Raw genomic sequence first — 26,476 nt, 5'->3', positions numbered from 1 at the left:
TTATACTACAACATTTGTTTTAGGAGTCTTGAAAACTCCTAACATCATCTTGCTTGAGAAATGACCATTTCCTCTCTGCTTTCCTCGCATTTTCTTATCGCCAACTTTGTTTCTATTGATTATTCTTTATGTGATGTAGTGGAAACTATGTAAAGCTTTCGTTTAGTTTTAGAATATCCAAGAAATTAACCTTTTTTATTCCGTTAGAATCCACAAATTCTAGTTACAAACAACAAGAGTTTAAAGAAGAAACAATCTCTTTATTAATAATCAATAATAGTTTGTCCTCTACAAAACCAAGAGGATGATTATTTATATAGAACTCAAACCCTTATATTAAAAGAATAGACACCAACTACTAATGTGTTTACTTACATTGACATATTTGGTATAAGACAAGTTGACTTTGTCGAAGGAAGGGACAAGTCACACCAGACTTCAATGACATTTTGTTGATAAAAATTCTCCACACAATGTTTTTGTCCTTCGTCCTTTTTTACGTCATACACGGATTGCCATAAATTTCTTTGAACTTCTCATAAAAAAATTCAGATGAAACAAATGGATATTCCTCGAAGAAATAGCATGTACTTTCCAGGGAACACGTTGTACGAAAACATAATCAAATTTGATTAAGAAATCAAAGTGCTCGTTCTCATATCGACTAATATAGCAGAAGCTACGATAATGGAAAACTCTCATTTAGTTGTAGAATACTCAAAAAACTATGGCTTCTTATTCTATTGAAAATTCGCAAAGTTCTAGCCGTAATAAAAGTTTGAAGGAAAAAAAATATCTTTATTAAGAATCATTAATAGAATGTCCTTTACAAAACCAAAGAGGATGACTATTTATATAGAACTGAAACCTAATTAATACTGAAAAAATCGACACCAACTAATAATTATCAACTAGTATTAAATAATAACTGACTAGGGGTATACCGGCACTACGCGCCGGGTTCGGATCTTTTGTTCTTTGTATATTTTGTTTTCTAATAAGTTAAAATTGGTCCGTTTAATCCATTTGATAGTGGTTATTATCAGTATTGTGTTACTTTATTTTTTATCTGATTAGGTGAAAGAGGAGTACCGTAAGTGATTTCATAGATTAGTATAATAAGAATATAATATATAGTTGATAGCTGGACAAAAGTAAATGTAGTACAATGTAAAAGATTAACTAAAGTCAATGTTTCAAGCTGCACAAAAGTAAATATAGTATAATGTAAAAGGTTAAGTAAAGTTAATGTTCCAAAAGAAACATGTAAATTCATGTGTTTGTTTACTGTTTTTTCGTGCTAATGTAGTCAACAAATTCGTTCATCCTCTTAATCATGGTCAAACATTGCACAGTTCTGACTTGATTAGTTTTCTATGATAACTTATCGAGGTACTTTTTTCCCTCACTGAAATCGCCTCTGCACAACATTAATATACCATAAATATATGTACCGTTGTCAAAATTTCCATTTGCAGATTGACGAAGATGGTTGAGTCCTTCGATGGATTTGCGGTGCTGGAAGTATTGAAGTAACCCCTAGATGTAGTGATCCCTTGGATGGTTAGTAGCCAAAAATTCATTCTTTAAAATTTTGTAACTATTTAGCATAGTGAGTGGCTCTTATACAAAATATTGGAGGTCGAGGTTCCTGAAATAGATGGTTGGGTCTGTGTGTGAGGAGTTTCCTTCACAGCTACCAATACTTACGTCTGAGTTATAATTGTTTTATGAATTCGCTGATCCCATTTTGTTTTCTTTTTTTTTCCTTTACTGGTTTTCGAATATGGTGGATGAATTGTATTATTATGTTTGTTACGGGTTGGAGGCTAATATACTGTGTGCATAGTTGATTTATTAATTTTGTGGAAGCAGTTTTGTCTAATTGATGTTACATTTGACTTTTTATTTAATTTTTATGATACAATTTTAATGAGCTATTAGATTACTAAAAATGATTGTTTTCAATAAGTTATGGTGAATTGTTCAGTAACGACTAAATAATTTTGTTGGGTTGTTTTTGTTTGTTTGGATGTGAAATTTTCGTTCTCATATAATTGTAGTGTTAGATTTTAACAATAAATAGAAGAAGGCTTATTTGTTTTGCATTTTTGTATTCTTAAATGAATTTACAATTCATTTTATGGTATTAGTAAATTAAAGATGCTTATAAATTTGAAAATGAAAATTTCTTGAAAGAAAGTGATATTATTTTTGTGATCATTATACCTGTTATATTTTATGTGTGATTTTGCCTTCATTTGGTTGTAATATATTTATTGATAAGAAAAGACTTAAACAAATGTATTATCTAAAAAATAAAAGGCTCAGGAACAGCTCGAAAACAGAAGTATAGAATAATCATAACTTTTCGTTTTAATAAAAGGCGAGTGCTTCTACAATGTATGGACCAACTTTATCTATTGTAATAAAAGCCCATATCACATTCTTTAAATTAGGCTAGCATCGGGTACTAAACGGAACGTTTGGGCCATCTCGATAATTTTAAAAAAGTCCAAATCATGTTAGAGAAATAAGAGAAGCGTCAGCCGAAAATCGCAAGGATGCTTGGTGTGGCGACATGTGTCGTGAAATGCCCATCCCTCTTTGATGATGTGGCTTCAAAAGGAGAGACTAAAGTCTCCTTTATTGTATAAGATACTATAATTATCTTAAAGAATAAAATAACTAAAAAAATATAATTAAAGTATTTGGAATATTTTTTAAATATTCTCTATGCATCATTGTGGTACTGTAAAATTTCAAATTTGCAGAAAGACAAGATAAATCTTTACTTTAAAAGTCAATCTTATGAAATATTTTTTAAACTAAAAATCACATTCAATTACTTTTTAAATAAACATGAATTAATTAATGTTCTGATGCTTTTTTTGTTTACTATGAAGTAGATACATTCATATGGATTTTTATTTTTCTTTTCTAAAAATTATTTCTAAAACAATATTTATGTATATTTATTTATAAAGATAATATTTTTTAAAAATTTCATGAAATATAATATTTTGTATTAAATAGCTTTTGTTTTTACTAATGATTATTTTCACATTCTCTGTACTTTTATTTTTGTTTCAAGTTTTTGTGATCTTTGTTTATATAAAATAATTTGTATTCAAGATCAATATTTTTCCGACTGTGTGTATATGCTTTTTACATGAATTTTAAAAGTCTGATGAGTACATATGATATTTCTAAAATTAAGTTTTATTAGTAACAAGATATGAGCCTGTTGTGTTGCAACAGTTTTTGTTTAATGTTTTAATTTAATAAAAATCACAAAATAATAAATCATTTTATTACAGTTTTATGATTATTTTTTGCATATATTGTTTGAGATATATGTTATAATTAAAACCCGTTTTTACACATAAGTTCAAGTTAATATTTGTATTTTATAATCATGGTGCATAGATGAATTGTTATAAACTTTGTACTTCGGATTAGAGAAAATATTATACCTAAAAATTTAAATTGAACACAACCCGAAATAAGAAATTGAATAAAAATTAAAAAGAAATAAAAGTCAAATACACAAATTAAGTCAATGACAACATTATACATTATACATGTTTTATGTACTAATTTAATGTTTTATTAAATAAGTCTTTAAAATTTTATTTTGCTAGGAGTTTTTTATAAGGGAAAACATTCTATTTTATAAATTTCCTTTTTATTTACAATAAAAAATATAAAAAATAATATTAAATACTCTTTTACAATTTTGTTTAAGATTTTAGAAAAGGAAAATTATTTTCATATAACCTATTACAATTATATTCACTTTAAAATTTCAGAAAAAAATAAAATTGTTATCAAATAATTATTTTTAGTTATTAATAAATAATTTTAAAATTACTATTTTGACAATTCGTATCAATACTAATTTTACATTTTTTTTGTTAATTAAATACTTTTTTTTAAATAATGTTAAATTTATTCAAAAAAAAACTTTTTTACAATGTCTGTAACTCTAGCTGAGAGTTTGATTTAACAAAAACAGATATAGAAACTTAAAATTCTGATTCTAATAAGAAAATCATCGAAAAGAAAACCATGTCTCCATGGCTGTAGTATACTTTCGATCAGCTATCGTTGTGATGCTTGAGATGCGATTTCTGACAAGTTTGTCGATTTGTTTAATCAGCACTGAATGGGCATTAGGCTTCTCACCATGTTGTCTCCCATTCCTTTCACACCAAATGGTTGAGAGTGCAGCTTGAAAAACGTATCTGAGCAGGAACAGATGAACCTTCTGCCTTGTTTGATCATTGATAAGGCGCGTAACCTCATTCCATTTGCTTGTGTATTGCACCGACAATAGCTTCTGAGTAAGGTTTCTCCATATCTCCTCCGAGAAATTGCACTCAGAGAAGAGATGGTTTCGAGTTTCGAGTTTCGAGCATCGCAGAACAGAGACAGCAAGTTGTCGTTGTTGCATTACTCCAGTTGGCGACCCTGTCACCTGTTGGAAGCCTATTTTGGATAGCTATCCAAGCCATGAAAGAGTACTTTGGGGTACTGAACTAGAACCAGATACCGCTATGCCAGTCAACCTTTGGATGAGCTGTTCGAGTTAATCTCCAAGTTTCTTTAGAGCTGAACTCATCTTTATATAAATTCTCCCCTGCCTTCCATAAACTAGTATCATCCCTCTGTTCTAGACCTCTTGTCCTCAAGTTGTGGATCTCCTCTTCTATTAGATTATAGATAGCCCCTCTTCGTGTTCTCCTTCTGTGAGATTTCACCACCCTCTCCACTGTGTCGTTTAGTCGAATCCCCATGTCCAAAGCATCTCTGCCGTGAGTTTTTTCTATCAGTCTACCAAGAGGAGACTAATTATCATACCAAAACGACGTCGACGCACCACTATGAACTTCAACCTTTGCAAACTGAGCTGCAGTATCTAAGTATTTTAGAATTTTTTTTCCACATCCAGGAACCAAGGGAGCTACTAGCCTTAACCGACCAGAAAGAACCTTTTTCGGATTAAGTAGCGGGTGATCCACCTGACCCATAGCGAATCTGCAGCAGAGAGGATTCTCCATACTAGTTTTAAGCATGATACATTGTTTGCTTCCGAGATTGATGTCAAACCCAAACCATCCTCATCCTTAGGTTTACAACAGTCCTTCCATGCAACCCTGGCCTTTTGTGTGTTTAGCACTGGACCAGACCACAGGAAGGCTGCACACAAGCTATCAATCTCCTTGATACACTGTTTCGGTAGCCTGAAAGCAGAGATCCAAAAATTTGTTAGGCTGAAAATAACTGAGCTTATCAGTTGCATTCTCCCAGCAAACGAGCTGTCCACGAGTTGATTAAATACTTTTTAGTATCATGTTCATCATTAAATACTCTCTTAAAAATATTATCAAATAAATTTGTACAATTCTTTTTTTGTTACGACTTAAAAATATGATACAAATTTCTTTTGTTTAGGACTTTTTTTTATAAAAGTGAAAAAAATTATCAAATATTCTTTTACAGTTTTTTTTAGGATTTTAGAAAATGAAATTAATATTACATAATCTTTTACAATTATATATGTCTAGGATTTAGAAAAATAAAATTTTTATCAAATAATTATTTTCAGTTAATATTAACTGTTTTTAAAAGTTGTCATTTCCAAAATTCATTTTTATTATCTTATTATATATATTTTTAATAATTATATATTTAAACGCATGTCACAATATAGGAAGGAAAATTAGCATCAAATAATCTTTTGCAATTATCTTTTGATTAGGATTCTGAAAAAGAAAAATTACTATTAAATAATATTTATAATTCTTTTTGATAAAATTTGTTTTTGTTAATATCTTAGTATATATATATTTTTAATTATGAGATAGATTAATATATGTCAAAATATTAAATATCAGGCCCCCAAAATCTTGGGGTGACCCTGTATGCTTCTGGCTTTGGAACAGAGTCCCATATCTGCCACAATGAAGAACGAATCGTTGTTCAGCTACCTTTCTATATATGAAGATCAATTTGGATATTGCTGAAACTTACTTCTTTTCGACCTTTCGAATATCTTCTGTTACGACAGGCTCTAAGTTCTCCAATGGCGTCTGCAGCCAAAACCACATCAATTAAACAATGTATGTCAGGTTAGTAGTTACAAGTTTGCAGTGTAAAAGTACTTATAAAGAAAACAGAAGAGTTTGTACCCTGGTTTTATTTCGTATTACAAACAGCATTGTTGTTTTACGTGGACTAAACAAAATCTCATCATAACCTGTCTAACACAAAACTCCAAAGATATCGTATCCAAAGGAAAGAAGATTATATATTTTAAATCACAAACAAATACCTGAAAGACAGTTTTCAAGAGAGGTTTATTAGCAGCTTGTTCACGGCCAATATCGTGCACCACCTAAAACACACAACACAAGCCGAGCGTTTAGAATGTAATGAAAATACTTTCCTTTTTAACAAAAGTGAAAGCTATGTGCAAGTTGATATAATATTATACTTTCTACTGCCGTCTTACATGTTGATCAAGACGATATTTAGACCATCATTAACCCCAGTCTCTTAAATAAGAGATATAAGAGCCCTCTATTAGCCGAAAAGTGTAAAAAAAAACAAAAAAACAAAAAAAAATATCAAATCATGAGTTAAAAATCCCGGCTAAGAGACCGGGGTTAATCATGCCCTTAGATGGCAAGAGCGAAAAGAGCACTTTGTTTCTCAAATGCAGTATCATCCTGGGTTTGAAAAAAGTAGGACACGATTTACAGAAACTGAATCAATATCGCACACTAAGCCAAAGTGATAGTGAGACAAAGAATAACCTCTCCTCGCTCCGGCACATCTTGCAAGCCAGATACCTTTTGTAGTCTGAGACCTATAGATAGTGCTGAATCAGGCCACAAACTTTTACACAATAGTCAAAAGAAAATACTATAAGATGATAAATACCTTCCCTTAAATGCATCCATCTCCATAAAGTTTGTTCCAAACAAACTATTCAATAGTGTACTCTTCTTCCCTGTCAAAACCACAAATGTTCTCTATGATTCTGAATATTACAGAACTCTCTGCTTAAGAAAAAAATGTATACCGCTGCTTTGAGGACCCATGATGGAGACAACAGCATAAGAGAGGCCACACTCTCCAAGTTTCACCTCTTTAATGAAATGATCAATGCCAGAGACATTGTATATACCATCTCCATCAATAAGCTGTACAGAACAACACCCATCGCTTGAATCTGCATCCAATATGCCATATGTAACTCATCATAATCAATTTTGCAATGAAACGAGACAAAAAAAAGGCATTGTTTCTTAAAGAGAACAGAGAAACAGCACTCGTATATATCAGATTACATGAATCTACAAGATGATTTGTTGGTACAACCAACCAAGAATATAAGATATCAATCAATAAAGCATATAGATCAGACAATGGAAATTGTCAGACAGAGACAAAAACAGTACCCATTGTTGGTCTTTCTTTAGACAGAAAGTGTCAGTGAGATCAGATCTTCCTCTTCAAAATCTTCTCTTTCTCTATTTTTGCATGTTAGTCACGTTATGGTAGGGTCCCTTCTCAAAGCTAAGAGTAAGCACAAATACAAAACACAAGTTTCTTTTGGAAAATTCAATCTGCCTTTTTTCTTTTAAATAATAGATATGGAACTACACGTTCCTACAATTGTGGAAACAACTACATAACGTGATGCCCTGATACTCTTATCCTTTATCTCAGGAGCAGAGCATTGACAAATTAACTATTTTCAATACCAAATATTAAAAGAAAGATGGAAGACATAACAATCCAACGTCGCTTACAGTCTCATCACGTTAGGTTCGAAATCAAGAATAAAAGTCATGAACTTTATAGATCTCCTCTACAAATCTGTTAGGCATATGGAACCACATCAAAAGCCAATCTTGAAAAAAAAGAATTTGTATTATTTAATCAAAATCAAGAATGATAATTCTTCTATACACCAGCAAACTCACTCCAAAAATAGAATGAAACATTCCTAGTTCTAAGCCACATCTTACTAACTTTAGTCATATACTAAACTTAATGATACATTAAAAACCGGTTCAGACACTTAACCCTAACCAGATCTAACACCTAGACAACCTAACCATTCCATTGCAAGATTTGTTCCCCTATACAAAACCGACTCGAAAGCTGCAGAAAAGGCTCTGTCTCTGAAGGCTAATTGTCTGAATAGTTCACGAACTTTCCTGAACCTCAGAAGCTCTACTTCGTAAACAAGCTTTATACCGGCTGAAACAAGAAGCTGCTTGTCTTGTGTAGTGATGATAACTATACTCCCCGGACCAAAACAGCTGAAATCCTCTGCAAGAGCATCAAAGTGTTCAAGTTCGTTAACTTCGTTCGCCACTAGCAGAACCTTCTGGTTCGAATTCGATTCTACTTGGACCCTTTTAAGAACCTCTTGGCGTAGATGCGACATGTGCCGATCCTGAGATATCCTCTTCACGTTCTCCAGGAAGCAATGGCTTTCGAAGTGTTGGCAGATGTTCCTGTACACGAACTTAGCGAGAGCTGATCTACCGTTGCCTCCTCTCGCCCAAATCCCGACAACTCTCACATTCTTCTTCGAGTTCAGATCTAGTAACCGTGACAGAGCTTTCATGTGCGCATCAATCCCCACTAGGTTGCTTCCGGTTCTTGTTGGTTTTCTCGTTGTATCAATCAACGTTGATATCCTCTTAGCAATCTCATCGACCATCATCGAGTCATCTTCCCTGAAGACAAAAAAAAGATCCAACCTTTTAAACCTAAAACCTAGACATCCCATCATCGTAGTAACTTGATCGTCAAGTAAACGATTTTTTTTTTACCATTTCAATGTGCAGACGCCGGAGATACTCGCAAGATTGGTCAACGCTTGTCTCCACGAGAGGACTTTCTCGCGATCTTCTCTCTTCTCGTGCTTCTCTAACTGTACGGCGACCTGACCGATCTGCCGCCTCACGTGACACGGGTCAACGCCGTGGAAGACGGGGATCACGGTGAGGGAGTCTTTATTCTCGACATCCATGATCTTGACGAGTTCTTCGAGGCACCAAGTGGAGGCTGCGTAGTTCGCGGAGATCACGACGACGGCGAACTTCGACTCCTCGATGGCGCGTTCTAGCTCCGGCGAAATCTTCCGGCCGCTCTCGAGATCCTTGTCGTCTTTGAAGGTGCGGATGTTCCTTCGGACGAGTTCTTTGTAGAGGAAGCTGATGAAGCTGCGGCGAGTGTCGAGTCCTCTGAAGCTCAGAAAGACATCGTACTTCCGAAGGGAGGTGCTTGGTGTAATAGAAGAAGACATCTTGAATGATTGTGTCTGAGTGGAGAGAAAAAGAGCCCATTTTTATAAGTAGCCGGTGTTCGTGAGTTTCAAGAGAGACTCGCTCTTACTTCGAGAGAAGTTTATTTCCTCGAATTTTCTTTTCATTTTTTGTTGTCAACTTTGATTCTGTCAGCTATATTCTGACCGTGTTGTAAAAACAAATTGTATGTTTTCGAAGAATATCAAGATAAGATATTTGTTTTACAAGTCGATTATATGGAATGTTTTCAAAAATAACGAATCACATTCAACAAATTCAAAAGTTTGTAAAATATATCATTTTTACAATAATTTATGGGCAATTCTCTCACATAACATTTTTTAAGTTTTTGTCGTAAAAATAACTTTCAAAAAATTAAATGACCAAAATATCTCTTTTTTATTTTGAAAATTTTAATTTTAACTTTTTATTTTAAAAAATTTGAATTCATCCACAAAACTCAACCCCTTAACTCTAAATCCTAAATCTTACATTAGTTAAATCTAAGGGTATAAATGCATATTTACCCTTCAATAAAATCTTTTTTGATCATTTTCCTATTTGGAAGTCTATTTTTGTGAAAATAAACTAAAAAGTGCTATCTAAGAATTTTTTTCATGATTTATTGTTTTCTATTGAAATATATACATAGAACAAAATAATATATGTTTCATAGTTTTAATTTCCTAATAGGTTCTATTTATATTGTAGTATATCAAAGATTTTCAAAAAAAAAATTGTATTAATCTGTATAATTATTGATAAATTGTTTTTTCCTGAAACTCAAAAACTAAAGTTTTTGGTATAATGAATCATCTATTAAACCATTAAACTAAATAATTTTCACAAATAGTACGGATCAATTGGATATCTTTGTGGAAGATCCAACATCTATTAAATTAAACAGACATCCAATTAATCACACGCGTTAACCAAGCTTTCGTTTGATTAGACAATAATCAGGGCGTTTGGGTGTCTTTCTTATGCGCTTAGGCAACCGATATTAAGAGAAGTGATTCATACTGTACTACAGTCTACAAATACATTCGTAGTTTTCCTATTATTTTTTCAATGCACATGGTGCGACTTTGTATCAAATGGGAAATGTAGGTGAAATAATAATAATTATTAAACAATATTAAGTAAGTATGATATAGAGAGACGAAGGTGTGCAGAAGTAACCAAAATATAATTTAATAACCAACATTTCTTGTTTCACATAAAGAGATAATGCATAACATAACTAGGAGATTGGAGTGTTGCATATCAGGTTATAAGCAAATAGCACGCTGTTTGTTTTGCAACGATGTCTGATTCATTTTCTTTTCCACGAAGATGATGAGAAAATCAGAAATTTAATCGAAATGGGCATATTAATGGTATTGTGACGTATAACTACTATTAACTACTATCACACCTAATCAGGCTGAGATATAACCGTAACCACAAAACTAAATAGAAATACTATTTTATCGGTTTCCTTTGAAAGAAATGTGATCGAATTTGGACAGAATTAACATTGTCCCATTTGTGTTGGTTCAGTTTACTTGTTAGTCCAGTTTACTAATATTTATTCAGTCACATGGAATTCAATAAGATGAAATTCCATATATTAGAATAAGTTTTTTAGTTCACAAAAAAAAAAAGAATAAGTTTTTATTTCGAGAAATGGCCTTCAAAATATTTTTTTAAAATAACTTCGATTCAATGTTCTTAGGTTTTACATAAACAAAAAAAAAGAATGGTGTATTATTTATTCCTTACCAAAAGAAGAGTGTTACACACAACTGGTAAATCCATATCCAAAAGAAAATAAAGAACAAACAAACACATCAATTCAATATTCCTGAATCTAACAATAGTATAAACAACAACAATAACAATATTATTTGAATTAAATCTACTCTTTGTATATACAAAGGCGTTTGTCTTTTTCTTTTTAAGAACTAGCGACTATATATTAATGCATTCAGTCTTTCCATAAGCTTACTTCTGTCACATAATAAAGCCACTAAACATTTTAGGGTCCAAAAGAATTTAATACCAGGAAAGTAGATGGGTCGATAAGTAGACTGCTCCAAACCAACAGGATCCACCTCTCTCTGTTTGAATGCTTCTGACCTAAAGAGCTTTCGAACTTCGTAGCATTTCAAGAGCTCAACTTCATAGACACTCTTCACACCCCATGAACTAAGCAATTGCCTATCTTGTGTGGTTATGACGACTCTGCTGCCATGACCAAACCAGCTAAACTCCTCACCAAGGGCTTCTAACTGTTCGATCTTGTCCACGTCGTTAGCCACAAGTAGAACCTTCTTGTTCCTGAGCCTTGCTTTGATCGCTTTAAGACACCTATGAGAGCTCTTTGTGTTCAACCCTTCCCCTTGCATCTTGGAAAGAAGCTCTTCTTGTAGATGAGATCTGCGGCAGTGTTGTGAGATCTTTCTCACGTCTTCGAGGAAACAGTGAGCTTCAAAGTTATATGAGATGCTCTCGTAAACGTGTCTTGCAAGTGCTGATCTTCCCATGCTTCCTCTTCCCCATATCCCAATGACTTGAACACCTTTGTTTGAGTTTAGATCCAACCGTGGATACAATTCATTCATGTGTTCGTCGATACCAATTAGCTTATTACCATTTAATGGTGTTACGGAGAACAACATATCTGATATTCTTTCCGTGATTTCATCCACCAGCTTCGAGTCATCTTTCCTGGAAACAACATAGCAAAAACAGAACACAAAAACAGAGTAAAAACAGAGTAATCAAGAAGAAGACCCATCAAAAATAGAAACAGATCTTACCAGTTCTTTGAACATTCACCAGAGAGCTCCGCCAAATAAGTCAACGCATCCCTCCACGATTTGACCTTCTCTCTGCTTTGTCTCTTCTTGTGTTTCTCGAAATGTTTCTTGACTGCTCCGGCTTGTCTTCTCACGTCACAAGGATCGACGTCGTAGAAAATAGGCAGCACTTTGATCAAACCCTTTTTCTCCCGTTTCAGAATCTTCACAAGCTCTTCAAGACACCAGTAGGAAGCTGAGTAAGTCTTAGAAACCACCACGACGGCGATCTCTGACCCTTTGATGGCTTGTAGAAGCTCCGGTGGAAACGGACGGCCCCTCGCTAACTCCTTGTCGTCTTTGAAAGTTCGAATCTCTTTCGCCACTAAGTCTCTGTAGAGAAAACTGACGAAGTTCTTGCGAGTATCTTTGCCTCTGAAGTTTAGAAAGACGTTGTATTTCTGAGGAGTGAAAGAGGAAGAAGATGAAGAAGACAGTGATGAGTTGGATTCGAATAGTCGTAACGATTTAACTTTTGTCTTAAAGCACGAGAGCTTTTTCAAGATTCTGTTCATCTTTAGTTCTTTTTTTTTTTTTAATTTAAATTGGACCTTTTTGAGTTTGTGAGTTAGACAAAAGGAGTTATGAAACTATTTATAGTTTCTATAGAGGTCGGAAGAGACACACTTAGGTAACGCTTAACGGTAATGAAATTACCATTAGATTTCCAAGAAACATTGCATAAAGTATAAACCATAGTATATAATTTTTTTTATCAGGTCAGAGTGATAAGAATGTCTCCATTTTGTTCTCTAAATACACCCCATTTTTATGTGAAAACGCTATGAAAATGAACTGAAATATAGATGATTATAAATAAATAATTTCTCTATAACTTTGCTTTGTTTAATATTGCAGTAAAATGTAATGATCTAGTGATTTTGTTTAATAATTCGACTTATAGGAAGTCAGTACATTGTATCTTCATTATACTTACGTCTTGTAATTTTCTTTCTATTTTAATATTTTTAATCATAAATTTGGCCTACCCGACCCCTTAGCTAAGAAGTCGAGTTTATTTTTTGTGGTGTATACTGCTGCAAGCTCTTAATAATCTTTAAATATTAATATAATATATATTCGAGCAAAAAAAAATTATAACAACGTGTGTAACTCACTGTTTCATGATTTATTTATCTTCTCTTTTGGGATTTTTCTGTTTAATAGCATTTGGCAAGTTTACCAAAAATGGATAACAAATTAGTTTTATTTATAATAATAAAGAATTACAATTATATTCCGAGTAACATTATTGTGAATTTTGTAACGGGCTGTATGGAATTTCAGGATAAACCTAAAAAGAATCTGCTCATTTTATTCGTTAGATATCCAGTTCATGTGAAAAGTTTAATTAATTAGTGGAAAATATGGAATAAAAGGTCAAATAGTTAAATTAGCTAATGTGTACTTAGATATATTTTTAAATTGTTTTGTTTGAACTTATAACTTATGTATTTTGCAGTCTAATGTAAAGACCCGTGATCCTCTTTCTGTTATGATAAGCAGGTTTGTTGAAATAATTTGACGACTTATAAGATTTTTTTTTTTGAACAACGACGACTTATACGATATCAATAAAATTTATACAGTTTTTTAATCTACAGTCTATGTTTTATCATAAACTTAGACCAGCCGCCCACTTTGTGCGTTTAGGCTAGTTTCCTATAGCTAAACATTTCATGGAAACTTAAAAACAATAAACGTATATGTTATACATTTCGAGCTATTGTAATAAGAAGCATATTCAACCAAAAAAATAAAAATAAAATAAGTGTCCATAATTTTTGCCTGAGATCATATGGAAAACATGGTTCTTCACGTGCCGTACCGTACGTCCTAGAACCGTGAACGTTTAAAAAGTAAAAACCGAGTTATTCTAAATCGCCAAAGAATGGTTCTACTTTTATAGAGACATGTTTACGTGCAAGTAAAAAATATAATAGTCATATCCTAAAGTTGAAACATGTTATTTTTCACAAAAGTTATAGAAGTGTTTGTTATGTCACAATCATATATTCCAAAGCAATAGTTTAATTTCTGTTTAAAGCATTACGCATGCAACGTCACAGATGCGGGAGATTTGGATACTTTTTTTTTTTGTAACTCTGGTATCTGCACAGTCACATTTCCAACTATCTCCCGTATGGGGTCCAGGGCCCCAACGGAAGAGATGTTAAATCCGCTGTGGCCGGAACTCGAACTCGTGATGGCGGACACCTCAGCTGAGGTTCCTATACCACCAGACCACGAGGCCGGTTGATTTGGATACTTTTATCCACGCTTTTGTCGTACCTTGAAAATTAATATAAGTTTTTTGCTAAATATATAGAAGCGTCGTTGAAAGTTTCTAACATATTTTATACGATATTGTCGTGCAGTCACTGAGTTCGTAAGTCGTAACGTCAGTAACGTATGCTAATATGCTACTATACTTTGCCGAGTCACATATTCGTCGCAGACCAGTACAGTGTTTTGTTTTACTATAATCAATGAAGAAGTCAAATAGACTTTTTTATTTTTCTGGTACGTCATGGTATTCTGTGTTCAGAATTAAGAAATAAAGTCAGAGCCACTCCCGGTATTGTTTAAGACGAAAGAGTCAAAGGCTAACATCCTCTATGTAATAAAACACAAGTCACCTACCTACTAAAATGAATACATGTGAAATGTTTTCTCAAAAATAAAATAAAATAAAAACCAACTAATTATTGACGTAAAGTTTAAAAAATCTGAGCCAATAATAAATTTAAACAATTATAAAAAGATAACTCTCTAACAATAAAGAATTCCACTACCCTAATTTGATGGCACGATTAAAAACTGTTTCATTGGTTATATAGTTATCAAATAACTAATGATTTTTTGTTTTGTTCTCTCTTTTTCTTAATCGTTATTTCTCTTCTTCATTTTTCTTTGAGTTTTTTTTTTTTTTTTTTTTTGGTAAAATCTCTTTGAGTTTTGTTGTGTAGCAACAAAGATCGAAATATATTTATGACTACTTTTTATTCAAAATCATTTTTCTATGCTTCTCAAACTAATAATCTTTTCGTGTGATTCAACTTGCACTTTTCTTATACGGATCATTCAAAGGAAGAGGAAAGTACAGCAAGGCTGCACAAATTTAAAAATCAGACCATGAAAATACTAAAGTAAATATTTTGCACTTTTCCAGTTAACATGAAAAGTTTAACGTTGCTGAGTTTTGCGGTTAATTTTTTTTGTTTATTATGGATATAGGGCAAAGAAAAGATAGACCATCTTACCATTAAGGAGCATGAAGATGGCGTATCAGTAATGATGTGTGGACGAAGATTAAGGTAAGAGGTATATTAGCTTATTTTTAATATAAATATTTAGTTTATTGTTGCTGTAAATTGTTATAATTTTCTAAATATATTATCAACAATCAATGGCTTTTAGTCTTTTACAAATACAAATTAACAGTTTAGCATATCTTGGCATTCATGAATAGGGGGAGATCATCTATTTGGTGTCAGTACATTTTAACCAAAATATAGTATTAATACATATTTAAATTAAGGAATTATGTCCCAAATACTAGTTAGAATTAATCTGAACTCGTCAGTTTGAAAAGTCGATAAAGTATTTTTTTGAACTTAAAAGGGTTAAACCCGGATTTATTAAAGACACAGACCTAACCCACCGGGTGGAAAGTGCAATCCACGAGTAGATTTTTTTCCGGGTATTCAAATGGACCGTAAGCAATGAGCCCATATCCGCGTGGCCACATGTGGAGCTAATAATTTTGTACTAGAGGAGAATTAATCTCTGACCTAGACCAACATGCCAACTCCTCCTCTAGTCAAAACCACTAGACCACCACAGTGTGGTTAAGTCGATAAAGTTGTAACCTATACGTATGTAATTTTCTGATTTAATTTTATACATGGAAAGAATTGTTGGAAGTTTTTATTAGAAAGGAAAATTCTTAATTATAAAACAAGACCAGTGCAACATAATTTCTTAAAGAGAACAGAGAAACATGACTTGTATATATCAGATTTACATGGATCTACAAGATGATTTGTTGGTAAAACCAACCAAGAATATAAGATATCAATCAATAAAAGCATAGATCGGACAATGTAAATTATCAGGCAGAGACAGAAACAGTACCCACTGTTGGTCTTTCTTAGACAGAAAGTGTGAAATGAGATCAGATCTTCCTCTTCAAAAGCTTCTCTTTCTCTATTTTTGCATGTTAGTCATGTTAGGTTCGAAATCAATAATGGAAGTTAGGAACTTAACATAAAAAAAAAAAAAGCAAATCTTGAAAAAGAATTTGTATTATTTAATCAAATCAAGAATGATAATTCTTCTATACACCAGCAATCTTACTCCAAAAATAGACACAAAGATTCCTTAAGGCACATCTTACTAAGTTTAGCCATATACTAAACTTAATGATACATGAAAAAAAACGATTAAGACACTTTCCTGTAACCAGATCTAACACGTAGACAACAACCTAACCATTTCATGGCAAGATTAGTTCCCTTACACAAAACAGACTCAATAGCTCTCTCCCTGACTCTGAAACCTAACTGTCTGAATAGTTCACGAACTTTCTGGAACGTCAGAAGCTCCGCTTCGTAAACAAGCTTTATACCGGCCGAAACAAGCAACTGCTTGTCTTGTGTAGTGATGATAACTATACTCCCCGGTCCAAAACAGCTGAAATCCTCTGCAAGAGCATCTAACTGCTCAAGTTTGTTAACTTCGTTTGCCACAAGCAGAACCTTCTGGTTCGAATTCGATTCTACTTGGACCCTTTTAAGAACCTCTTGGTGTAGATGCGACATGTGACGGTCGTGAGATATCCTCTTCACATTCTCCAGGAAGCAATGGCTTTCGAAGTGTTGACAGATGTTCTTGTACACGAACTCAGCGAGAGCCGATCTACCGTTGCCTCCTCTCCCCCAGATACCTATCACTCTCACAGACTTCTTCGAAGAGTTCAGATCTAGTAACCGCGACAGAGCTTTCATGTGTACATCAATCCCCACTAGGCTACTTCCGGTTCTTGTTGGTTTTCTCGTTGTATCAATGAGCGTTGATATCCTCTTAGCAATCTCGTCCACCATCATCGAGTCATCTTCACTGAAAAGACAGAGAAACAACATCAGAACACGATTCAAAATCGGACATAGGAATAAAAAATCCGACAAAAGTAAAAAAAAACACAGACAACCCATCACTGTCGGAACTTCATCATCAGATCGAATCCAAACAATAAAGTTTCAACCTTTAAACCTAAAACCTAGGCATCCCAATCATTGTAGAAACTAACTTGATCCTCAAGTAAACGAATTTTTTTTTTACCATTTCAATGTGCAGACGCCGGAGATATTCGCGAGATTGGTCAACGCTTGTCTCCACGAGAGGACTTTCTCGCGACCTTCTCTCGTCTCGTGCTTCTCAAACTGTACGGCGACTTTTTGGATCTGCCGCCTCACGTGACACGGGTCAACGCCGTGGAAGACGGGGATCACGGTGAGGGAGCCCTTGTTGACGAAATCCATGATCTTGACGAGTTCTTGAAGGCACCAAGTGGAGGCTGCGTAGTTCGCGGAGATCACAACGACGGCGAACTTGGATTCTTCGATGGCGCGTTCTAGCTCCGGCGAAATCTTCCGGCCGCTCTCGAGCTCCTTGTCGTCTTTGAAGGTGCGGATGTTCCTTCGGACGAGTTCTTTGTAGAGGAAGCTGATGAAGCTGCGGCGAGTGTCGAGTCCTCTGAAGCTCAGAAAGACATCGTACTTCGGGATGGTTGGTGGAGTAGAAGAAGACATCTGAATGGTTCTGTCTGAGAGTAAAGAAAATGGACTCATTTTATAGATAGAGAGAGAGTTTCAAGTGAGACTCGCCGCTCTCTTTCTACTTTCCTCGCATTTTCTTTTCATTCTTTTTTAGCGTCTGAGTTGATTATTAATCAAAAGCGGTGAGAACACCAAACAAAGAACAACACCTTGACACCCAAGGTAATGAAAACCCAAAAGTCACTTCTGATCGTTTCTCTTGCGATCCGATCATGAAGCCAGGAAGGTCTACCCAAAGCCAAGTATGATTGAAATCTCCCATCCTCGCATTTTCTTTTCATTCTTTTTTTTTTCTGACATCAAAATTATTTTTTTGCCAGCTTTGATTCTGTCAAATTAATATCTGACAGGGTTATGAAAAATTAATTGTAAATTTTCGGAGGGGCAAGATAAGTCCAATAGAAGTCTGACACCCTAATTTTTAGAAACGAATCATAGAACATACTCAAAAAAACTAAACTAAAAAATGCATAGATCAAATATTTCAAACCTCTGTAATATAAAATCATCTTCAGCCCATTTCTATTTTGAAAATCTATATTATAGAGGAAAGTATAAAGATGTTGATTCTATGTATTCTTCTATAATACAAAAAATGCTATATTTTCCTCTATAAATAAATGAGTAATATAATTACATCTATAAATAGAAAAAAAAAATTTAATTTAATTATATATAGAGAAACACATTAGAAGAAAAATATCATTTCTATTTTTTCTAATAATTTTTTTTTAAAAACTTTGTTTTCTTTTTAAGAAAACTTTGTTTATTTATGAGTCAATTATATGGAATGTTTTCAAAACTAGGAAAATCGAATTGAACTACTTTTAAATTCCACAATATTTCAATTAATTAGGGTATGGTGTCTTGTTACGTCTACCATGAAATATATGTATTCATAACAATGTAAAATAGTTTGATAGACCAACGAAACTCTTAAGAACGATTTACTTATTTTTATATTCTGAATTTGTTCATTCGAATTTGTAATATAACTTTTTCTGACTAAACATAGTTTTTTGTAATACAATAAAAGTCACCTAGTAAAGTTTAATAAATCATAGATTTGATTTCCGTTGATAGAGATCTGTTCTTATATAAAAAAAAAAGTAATTTAACATTCATCTATACCTCGCTCTAAGAAAATGTACGGGTCTTCAGGCCGCCAATAAGCAACCGATATTACGAACAGTGGTTCATACTGTACTAAAGTCTAGAATACGTGCTTAATTAGTTTTTTTTCCCAATGCACATGGTGCGACTTTTGTATCCATTTTTATGTGCAAGTAAGACAAACACACAAATGTAAATTATAATAGTTATTGAACGTTATCGAGAAAGTGTACAGAAGCAACCCCGATATAATTTAACAACCAACATTTCCTTTTCACATTATAGATATTGTGCATAAGAGATTGGAGTGGTTTACAATCATATACCGTTAGAGAACAAATGGCACGTTGTTTATTTTGCAACGATGTCTAATTCCTTTTCTTTTCCTAGAAGATGATGAGAAAATCAGAAATTTAATCGAAATGATATCAATGGTATTGTGACGTGTAACTGCTGCCACACCGATCCGGATGAGATTATAAAACCATAACCACAAAACTAATTAGAGTAATTAATAACTAGTAGACGTATAAAATAGAACTAGATATTCTGTTTTATCAGTTTCCTTTGAAAGAAATGTGATCGAATTTGAACGGAACATTTTCTCTCATTTGGTTGATTCAGTTTACTTGAATTTATTGTTTTAAAACCGTAACTTTCTAAATATAATTTTTATATTTATTATGATATTATGATTTTGGATGTTTTTATAATTATATAAAATGTAAATATTATTAATTTATTATTTAACTGCTACTGCATTTGGTAGTTAACCAGTCATAAGTATTTCGCAAACGCACAAATTTCTAATCGAAGAACCAGTCGTATAAATCTCTTAAAATCGCTAGAAACCGCAATCACCCACATCCGTAAACTTTCGCAACCACAACCGCAACCATTGCGTTTGAACCAATCAAACCTTTAATATATATTTAAAACAATTAATTTTAAATAGACAACCATAACGCATTAAAATATTATTTTTATTGTAAAGAACCTTGAGGCAGCTTCCACACCAATAGGGTTGCTTTTAGATCTCTCTTAATTGGTCTAGGCGTTAGGCCATTTACCATCAAACATTTTATTAGAATGGGTCTTACCGAAAAGCTTTTGAGGAGTTTAATAAAGAAAAATATTAAAAGGGAAGAGAGAGTGAGATTAAAACAAAATTGAGAGGACTTTAGAAACTTACGAAAAAATTATATCCAAATGTCTTTTTGTGTTGGTTGAATTAAAAAAAAAAACAAAAAAACAATTTAATTAGTCAACTAAATTTTATTACCAACTAATATTTTATTTTTAAGAAATTTAAGTGAATTTATACACGATGGTGTTGATCTTAGTTTGCCCCGATTTAATTTTCTGAAGTAATCCAATTCATTCATATTTATATATATATTTTTTTTAGAGAGGGGGGAGGGGGGTGGAGGTTATCATGCTTTGTTCATATTTTCCAGCAAATAATTACTACACAATCTTTGATTTAATCTTCCTAAGGTTTACAGAAACAAAACATAAACAAAAAATGGTGTAATCTTTATTCCTTACAAAAAGAACAATATTTACATACAACTGGTAAAACCATATTCAAAAGAATAGCTTTACTATTATTAAGACTAAGTCAATTTAAGAACAAACAAACACATCAATTCAATATTCATGTACCTAAACAATATATAGTATAAACAACAACAAAAAGCAAAGTATTTGACCTAAATCTACTCTTTGTATATACAAAAGGCTTTTGTCTTTTTCATTTTTAGAACTAGCGACTATGTATTAATGCACTCAGTCTTTCCTTAAGCTGACCTCTGTCGCATAACAAAGCCACCAAACATTTCAAAAAGAAATTAACACCAAGAAAGTTCATGTGTGGATGATATGTAGACTGCTCCAAACCAACAGGATCCACCTCTCTCTGTTTGAATGCTTCTGACCTAAAGAGCTTTCGAACTTCGTAGCATTTCAAGAGCTCAACTTCATAGACACTCTTCACACCCCATGAACTAAGCAATTGCCTATCTTGTGTGGTTATGACGACTCTGCTGCCATGACCAAACCAGCTAAACTCCTCACCAAGGGCTTCTAACTGTTCGATCTTGTCCACGTCGTTAGCCACAAGTAGAACCTTCTTGTTCCTGAGCCCTGCTTTGATCGCTTTAAGACACCTATGAGAGCTCTTTGTGTTCAACCCTTCCCCTTGCATCTTGGAAAGAAGCTCTTCTTGTAGATGAGATTTGCGGCAATGTTGTGAGATCTTTCTCACGTCTTCGAGGAAACAGTGAGCTTCAAAGTTATGTGAGATGCTCTCGTGAACGTGTCTTGCAAGTGCTGATCTTCCCATGCTTCCTCTTCCCCATATCCCAATGACTCGCACACCTTGGTTTGAGTTTAGATCCAACCGTGGATACAATTCATTCATGTGTTCATCGATACCAATTAGGTTATTGCCATTTCCTGGTGTTACGGAGAACAACATCTTTGATACTCTTTCTGTAATTCCATCGACCAGCTTCGAGTCATCTTCCCTGAGAAAAAACAGAGTAAACAACAAAGCAAACAGAGTAAAAACAGAGCAAAACAGAGCAAAACAGAGTGAAACAGAGCAAAAACAGAGTAAAACAGAGCAAAAACAGAGCAAAACAGAGTAATCAACAACTAATCAAGAAGAAGAAGACTCATCAAAAATAGAAACATATCTTACCAGTTCTTTGAACATTCACCAGAGATCTCAGCCAAATAATTCAACGCATCCCTCCAAGATTTGACCTTCTCTCTGCTCTGTCTCTTCTCATGTTTCTTGAACTGTTTCGCGACTTCTTCTCTCTGCCACCTCACGTGAGAAGGATCAACCTCGTAGAAAATAGGCAGCACTTTGATCAAACCCTTCTTCTCGAGTTTCAAGATCTTCACAAGCTCTTCAAGACACCAGTTAGAAGCTGAGTAAGTCTTAGAGACAACCACGACGGCGATTTCTGACCCTTTGATGGCTTGGAGAAGCTCCGGTGAGATCGGACGGCCTCTCTCTAACTCCTTGTCGTCTTTGAAAGTTCGAATCTCTTTCGCCACTAACTCCTTGTAGAGAAAGCTGACGAAGTTCTTGCGAGTATCTGGGCCCCTGAAGCTTAGAAAGACGTCGTATTTCTGAGGAGTGAAAGAGGAAGAAGACAGTGATGACCTGGATTCGAGTAGTCGCAATGATTTAACTTTTGTCTTAAAGCACGATAGTTTTTTCATGATTCTGTTCATCTTTAATTCTTTTTATTTTTTTATTCTTTATATATGGACTTTTTTGAGTTTGCAGTGTAGCCGAAAGGAGTTCTGAAACTATTTAGTTTTTATAGAGGAAGAGACACATTTAGTTAGTGCTTAATGGTAACGAAATTACCATTAAATTTCCAAGAAACATTGCATAAAGTATAAACCATTGTATATATATATTTTCTAATCAGGTTAGAATGATAAGAATATCTCCATTTTGTTCTTTAAATATACCCCATTTTTATGTGAAAACGCTATGAAATGAACTGAAATATCCATGATTAGAGTAAATAAATCTCTATATATCTTTGATATTGCTTTGTTTAATATTGAAGTAAAATGTAGCGATCTCATGATCATTTTTTGTAAAATAATTTTACTTAAAAGGAAATTAATATATTGTACTTTTAATATATTAAACGTGCGTCTCGTGATTTTCTATCTGTTTTAAAATTTTCGTCATACATTTGGCCCACCCGCCCTCCTTATCTAAGAAGTTGAGTTCATTTTTTTGTGGTGTATAGTGTATACTGCTGCTTCAAGCTTTTAATGTGTTTATTTTGGTAATTGATATATATCGAGCAAAGCTTTTTATAACCACGTGTGTAATTAGTGTTCGTGATTTATTTATTTTCTCTTTTGGGAATTTTTTTCAGTTTGATTGCATTTGACAAGTGTACCAAAAATGAGTAACAAATTATTTATTTTTTGGACATCAACAAATTAATTTTATTTATAATAAGCAAAAACTCACATTATATTTTTGAATAACATTATCGTGAATTGTCGTAGCGGTAAAAAGTTACAATTAGGATAAACCTAAAAAGAATATGCTCATTTTATTCATTAGGTATCCAGTTCATGTGAAAAGTTCAATTAACTAGTGGAGATGGAACGAAAGGCCAAATATTAAATTAGCTAACGTGTCTTAGGTATAATTTTTTATATTGTTCTGTTTGAACTTACAAATTATTAATTTTGCAGTCAAATGTAAAGATCAGTGATCCTTTTTTCTGTTATGATAAGTAGGTTTGTTAAAATAATTTGACGACTCATAAGATATCGATAAATTTCATGCCGAAACTATACTTTTTAAATCTACATTCTATGTTTTATCATAAAACTTAGTCCAACCGCCCACTTTGTGTTTTAGGCTAGTTTCTTAGCTTACATTTCTTGGAAATTTAAAAACCATTAAACATATATTATAAACTTCGAGCTATCGTTAATATATTTGTTTTAAGAAGTATATTCAACTCAAAAATAAAAATAAAATACGTGTCCAATTGTCCATGATATACATGGTTCTTTACGTGCCGAACGTCGTCCTAGACACCGTGAAATGAACGTTTAAAAAATAAAAACCGAGTTATTCGAAATCGCCTAGAATCGTTCTACATTTGTAGAGACATGTTTACGTGTAAGTGACAAATATAATAGGCATATCCCAAAGCTGAAACAAGTTATTTGTGACACATAATAAAATATTACGATAAATAAATAGTTCTCATACCAAAATTATGATACCTTCTCGAAATAATATAATAAAATAGTATATGAAATCTTCATTTACAAATACTTAAAAGTCAACATTCATGCGGGAAATCCATAATATAAAATAACATCCAAAATATAGATAACAACATAAATTCAAAAGTCTGAAATAGAAAATAACATAAACGATAAAAGTCCAAAGGTCTAAAAACCCATAAAAGCGATAATAGCGATAGAAGCCTAAAAATCTAATAGCCCAATAGCATATAACACCGATCCGATAAACAATCATGCTCGTCCGTCTCACCTGAAAGAAAAAAAGAAAGAGGGGTGAGCAACATGGTCAGTAAACAGTGATTTCGAGCTTTTAGAAAAATTAACGGACCGATCGCTGGAACAGAATGGGCCCACGGGCTGAGAAACCGGACGTGGGTGGCCCCTTAGCTGTGGACGGTCGGGACGTTATATTATTTTTCACAAAAGTTTTGAAATTGTTTGTCATGTCACAATCAAAAATTCCAAAGTAATAGTTTAATTTCTGTCTAATGCATGCAACGTCACATATACCGGAGATTGTGATACTTTTATCGTACCTTAAAAATCAATATAATTTGTCTGCTAAATTATATATTTAATTGTCGTTGAAAATTTCTAACGTATTTTATACGATATTGTCGTGCAGTCACTGAGTTCGTAAGCCCTAACGTCAGTAACGTATACCACTATACTTTGCCGAGTCACACATTCGTAGCAGACTGCTACAGTGTTTAGTTTTACTATATCCGATAAAGAAGTCAACTAGACAGTTTTGGAAATGTGTTAAGCATTCTAGATTCAAATCATATCAAATTCAGATTTATCCGTTTGTGCGATCAGTCGACATAGATATATAATTATTTTTGAAAACAATCAGGTCTTTTAACAATGATAAAATGATCCCTAAGTAACTAATCGGTTGGATCTTGGTTTGCAGGATTATAAAAAAAAAGCCAAATAGATTTTTAATTTTCTTGTATGTCATAGTATTCTCTGTTTACAATTATGAAGTAAAGTCAAAACCAGTTTAATTAATTAGTGGAAATATATGGAACGAAAGGTCAAATAGTTAAATTAGCTAATGTGTATTTAGATATATTTGTAAATTGTTTTGTTTGAACTTATAACTTATTTATTTTGCAGTCTAATGTAAAGACCTCTTTCTGTTATGATAAGCATGGTTTGTTTAAATAATTTGACGACTTATAAGATTTTTTTTTTGAACAACGACGACTTATAAGATATCAATAAAATTTATACAGTTTTTTAATCTACATTCTATGTTTTATCATAAACTTAGACCAGCCGCCCACTTTGTGCGTTTAGGCTAGTTTCCTATAGCTAAACATTTCATGGAAACTTAAAAACAATAAACGTATATGTTATACATTTCGAGCTATTGTAATAAGAAGCATATTCAACCAAACATAAAAATAATAAGTGACCATGATTTTTGCCTGAGATCATATGGAAAACATGGTTCTTCACGTGCCGTATGTCCTAGAACCGTGAACGTTAAAAAAGTAAAAACCGAGTTATTATCGAAATCGCCAAAGAATGGTTGTACCTTTATAGAGACATGTTTACGTGCAAGTAAAAAAATATAATAGTCATATCCTAAAGTTGAAACATGTTATTTTTCACAAAAGTTATAGAAGTATTTGTTATGTCACAATCATATATTCCAAAGCAATAGTTTAATTTCTCTTTAACGCATTGCGCATGCAACGTCACAGATGCTGGAGATTTGGATACTTTTATCGTACCTTGAAAATTAATATAAGTTTTTTGCTAAATATATAGAATCGTCGTTGAAAGTTTCTAACATATTTTATACGATATTGTCGTGCAGTAGTCACTGAGTTCGTAAGTCGTAACGTAAGTAACGTATGCTAGTATGCTACTATACTTTGCCGAGTCACATATTCGTCGCAGACTAGTACAGTGTTTTGTTTTACCTTTTATCAATGAAGAAGTCAAATAGACTTTTTTATTTTTCTGGTTAGTCATGGTATTCTATGTTCAGAATTAAGAAATAAAGTCAGGGCCACTCCCGGTATTGTTTAAGACGAAAGAGTCAAACGCTAACATTAGAATTAATCTGAACTCGTCTGTTTGAAAAGTCGATAAAGTTTTTTTTTTTTTTTTTTGAAGGCTAAAACCGGATTTATTAAAGACACAGACCTAACCCACCGGGTGGGAAGTGCAACCCACGAATAGATTTTTTTCCGGATATTCAAATGGACCGTAAACAATGGCCTCATATCCGCGTGGCCACATATGAAGCTAATAATTTCGCACTAGAGAAAAATCAATCTCTGACCTGGACCAACAGGGCAACTCCTCTTCCGGTGAAAACCACTTGACCACCACAAAGTGGTTAAGTCGATAAAGTTGTAACCTATATCTATGTGATTTTTCTGATTTAATTTTATACACGGAAAGAATTGTTCGAAGTTTTTATTAGAAAGGAAAATTCTTAATTATAAAACAAGACCAGTACAACATAGGGTCTGACTGGTGACCATTCGGGAAACAAGAGGAACAAACAGAA

The 26,476-nt window shown here is 33.2% G+C and overlaps 5 protein-coding genes across 6 annotated transcripts in view; all 5 read right to left on the bottom strand.

Annotated features, from left to right (window-relative positions):
- LOC106296611 (protein ROOT HAIR DEFECTIVE 3 homolog 1) overlaps nt 1–7,566 on the bottom strand; it is a 21,690-nt gene extending 14,124 nt beyond the window's left edge. Inside the window, exons 1-7 of one of the 2 annotated variants that reach the window (XM_013732789.1) lie at nt 7,470–7,566; nt 7,091–7,240; nt 6,949–7,018; nt 6,822–6,874; nt 6,697–6,734; nt 6,518–6,530; nt 6,338–6,400 (exon numbers count right to left, since the gene is read on the bottom strand). In XM_013732789.1, the coding sequence (XP_013588243.1) occupies nt 6,338–6,400; nt 6,518–6,530; nt 6,697–6,734; nt 6,822–6,874; nt 6,949–6,964 (183 nt within the window). In that variant the 5' untranslated portion in view covers nt 6,965–7,018; nt 7,091–7,240; nt 7,470–7,566. Of the gene's footprint in view, nt 1–6,337; nt 6,442–6,517; nt 6,531–6,696; nt 6,735–6,821; nt 6,875–6,948; nt 7,019–7,090; nt 7,241–7,469 lie in introns of those variants that run through there. The other variant, XM_013732790.1, reaches the window with a different exon arrangement.
- Nucleotides 7,567–7,726: 160 nt separating this feature from the next.
- LOC106298932 (TMV resistance protein N-like) lies at nt 7,727–9,410 on the bottom strand. Its single transcript, XM_013735062.1, has 2 exons — nt 8,859–9,410; nt 7,727–8,762 (listed from the first exon to the last, which is right to left on the bottom strand). The coding sequence occupies exons 1-2, from the start codon at nt 9,332–9,334 to the stop codon at nt 8,102–8,104; spliced, it is 1,137 nt and encodes a 378-aa protein (XP_013590516.1). The 5' UTR covers nt 9,335–9,410; the 3' UTR covers nt 7,727–8,101.
- Nucleotides 9,411–11,219: 1,809 nt separating this feature from the next.
- On the bottom strand, nt 11,220–12,718 carry LOC106299077 (TMV resistance protein N-like). Its single transcript, XM_013735210.1, has 2 exons — nt 12,140–12,718; nt 11,220–12,047 (listed from the first exon to the last, which is right to left on the bottom strand). The coding sequence occupies exons 1-2, from the start codon at nt 12,691–12,693 to the stop codon at nt 11,282–11,284; spliced, it is 1,320 nt and encodes a 439-aa protein (XP_013590664.1). The 5' UTR covers nt 12,694–12,718; the 3' UTR covers nt 11,220–11,281.
- Nucleotides 12,719–16,623: 3,905 nt separating this feature from the next.
- Nucleotides 16,624–18,185, bottom strand: LOC106299337 (TMV resistance protein N-like). The gene is made up of 2 exons (XM_013735444.1): nt 17,522–18,185; nt 16,624–17,299 (listed from the first exon to the last, which is right to left on the bottom strand). The coding sequence occupies exons 1-2, from the start codon at nt 18,028–18,030 to the stop codon at nt 16,624–16,626; spliced, it is 1,185 nt and encodes a 394-aa protein (XP_013590898.1). The 5' UTR covers nt 18,031–18,185.
- A 2,573-nt stretch (nt 18,186–20,758) lies between these two features.
- Nucleotides 20,759–22,380, bottom strand: LOC106298782 (TMV resistance protein N-like). Its single transcript, XM_013734920.1, has 2 exons — nt 21,836–22,380; nt 20,759–21,659 (listed from the first exon to the last, which is right to left on the bottom strand). Exons 1-2 carry the CDS (start codon nt 22,378–22,380, stop codon nt 20,897–20,899), a joined length of 1,308 nt encoding a protein of 435 aa, XP_013590374.1. The 3' UTR covers nt 20,759–20,896.
- Between the last annotated feature and the right edge of the window lie 4,096 nt (nt 22,381–26,476).

This window comes from Brassica oleracea, chromosome C6 (assembly GCF_000695525.1).
Source record: "Brassica oleracea var. oleracea cultivar TO1000 chromosome C6, BOL, whole genome shotgun sequence".
Lineage (NCBI taxonomy): Eukaryota > Viridiplantae > Streptophyta > Magnoliopsida > Brassicales > Brassicaceae > Brassica > Brassica oleracea.
The sequence above is the reverse complement of the archived record's forward strand: the minus strand, read 5'-3'. Positions and strand labels throughout refer to the sequence as shown.

Excerpts from the sequence above, each read along its gene's own strand:
- LOC106298932 (XM_013735062.1), bottom strand. The coding sequence starts at position 9,334 with ATGTCTTCTTCTATTACACCAAGCACCTCCCTTCGGAAGTACGATGTC. Across the intron at positions 8,763-8,858 it reads GGCGTCTGCACATTGAAATG|GGAAGATGACTCGATGATGG; the intron begins GTAAAAAAAAAA and ends TTTTGTCTTCAG.
- LOC106299077 (XM_013735210.1), bottom strand. The coding sequence starts at position 12,693 with ATGAACAGAATCTTGAAAAAGCTCTCGTGCTTTAAGACAAAAGTTAAA. Across the intron at positions 12,048-12,139 it reads GGTGAATGTTCAAAGAACTG|GAAAGATGACTCGAAGCTGG; the intron begins GTAAGATCTGTT and ends TGTTGTTTCCAG.
- LOC106299337 (XM_013735444.1), bottom strand. The coding sequence starts at position 18,030 with ATGAGTCCATTTTCTTTACTCTCAGACAGAACCATTCAGATGTCTTCT. Across the intron at positions 17,300-17,521 it reads GGCGTCTGCACATTGAAATG|TGAAGATGACTCGATGATGG; the intron begins GTAAAAAAAAAA and ends CTGTCTTTTCAG.
- LOC106298782 (XM_013734920.1), bottom strand. The coding sequence starts at position 22,380 with ATGAACAGAATCATGAAAAAACTATCGTGCTTTAAGACAAAAGTTAAA. Across the intron at positions 21,660-21,835 it reads GGTGAATGTTCAAAGAACTG|GGAAGATGACTCGAAGCTGG; the intron begins GTAAGATATGTT and ends GTTTTTTCTCAG.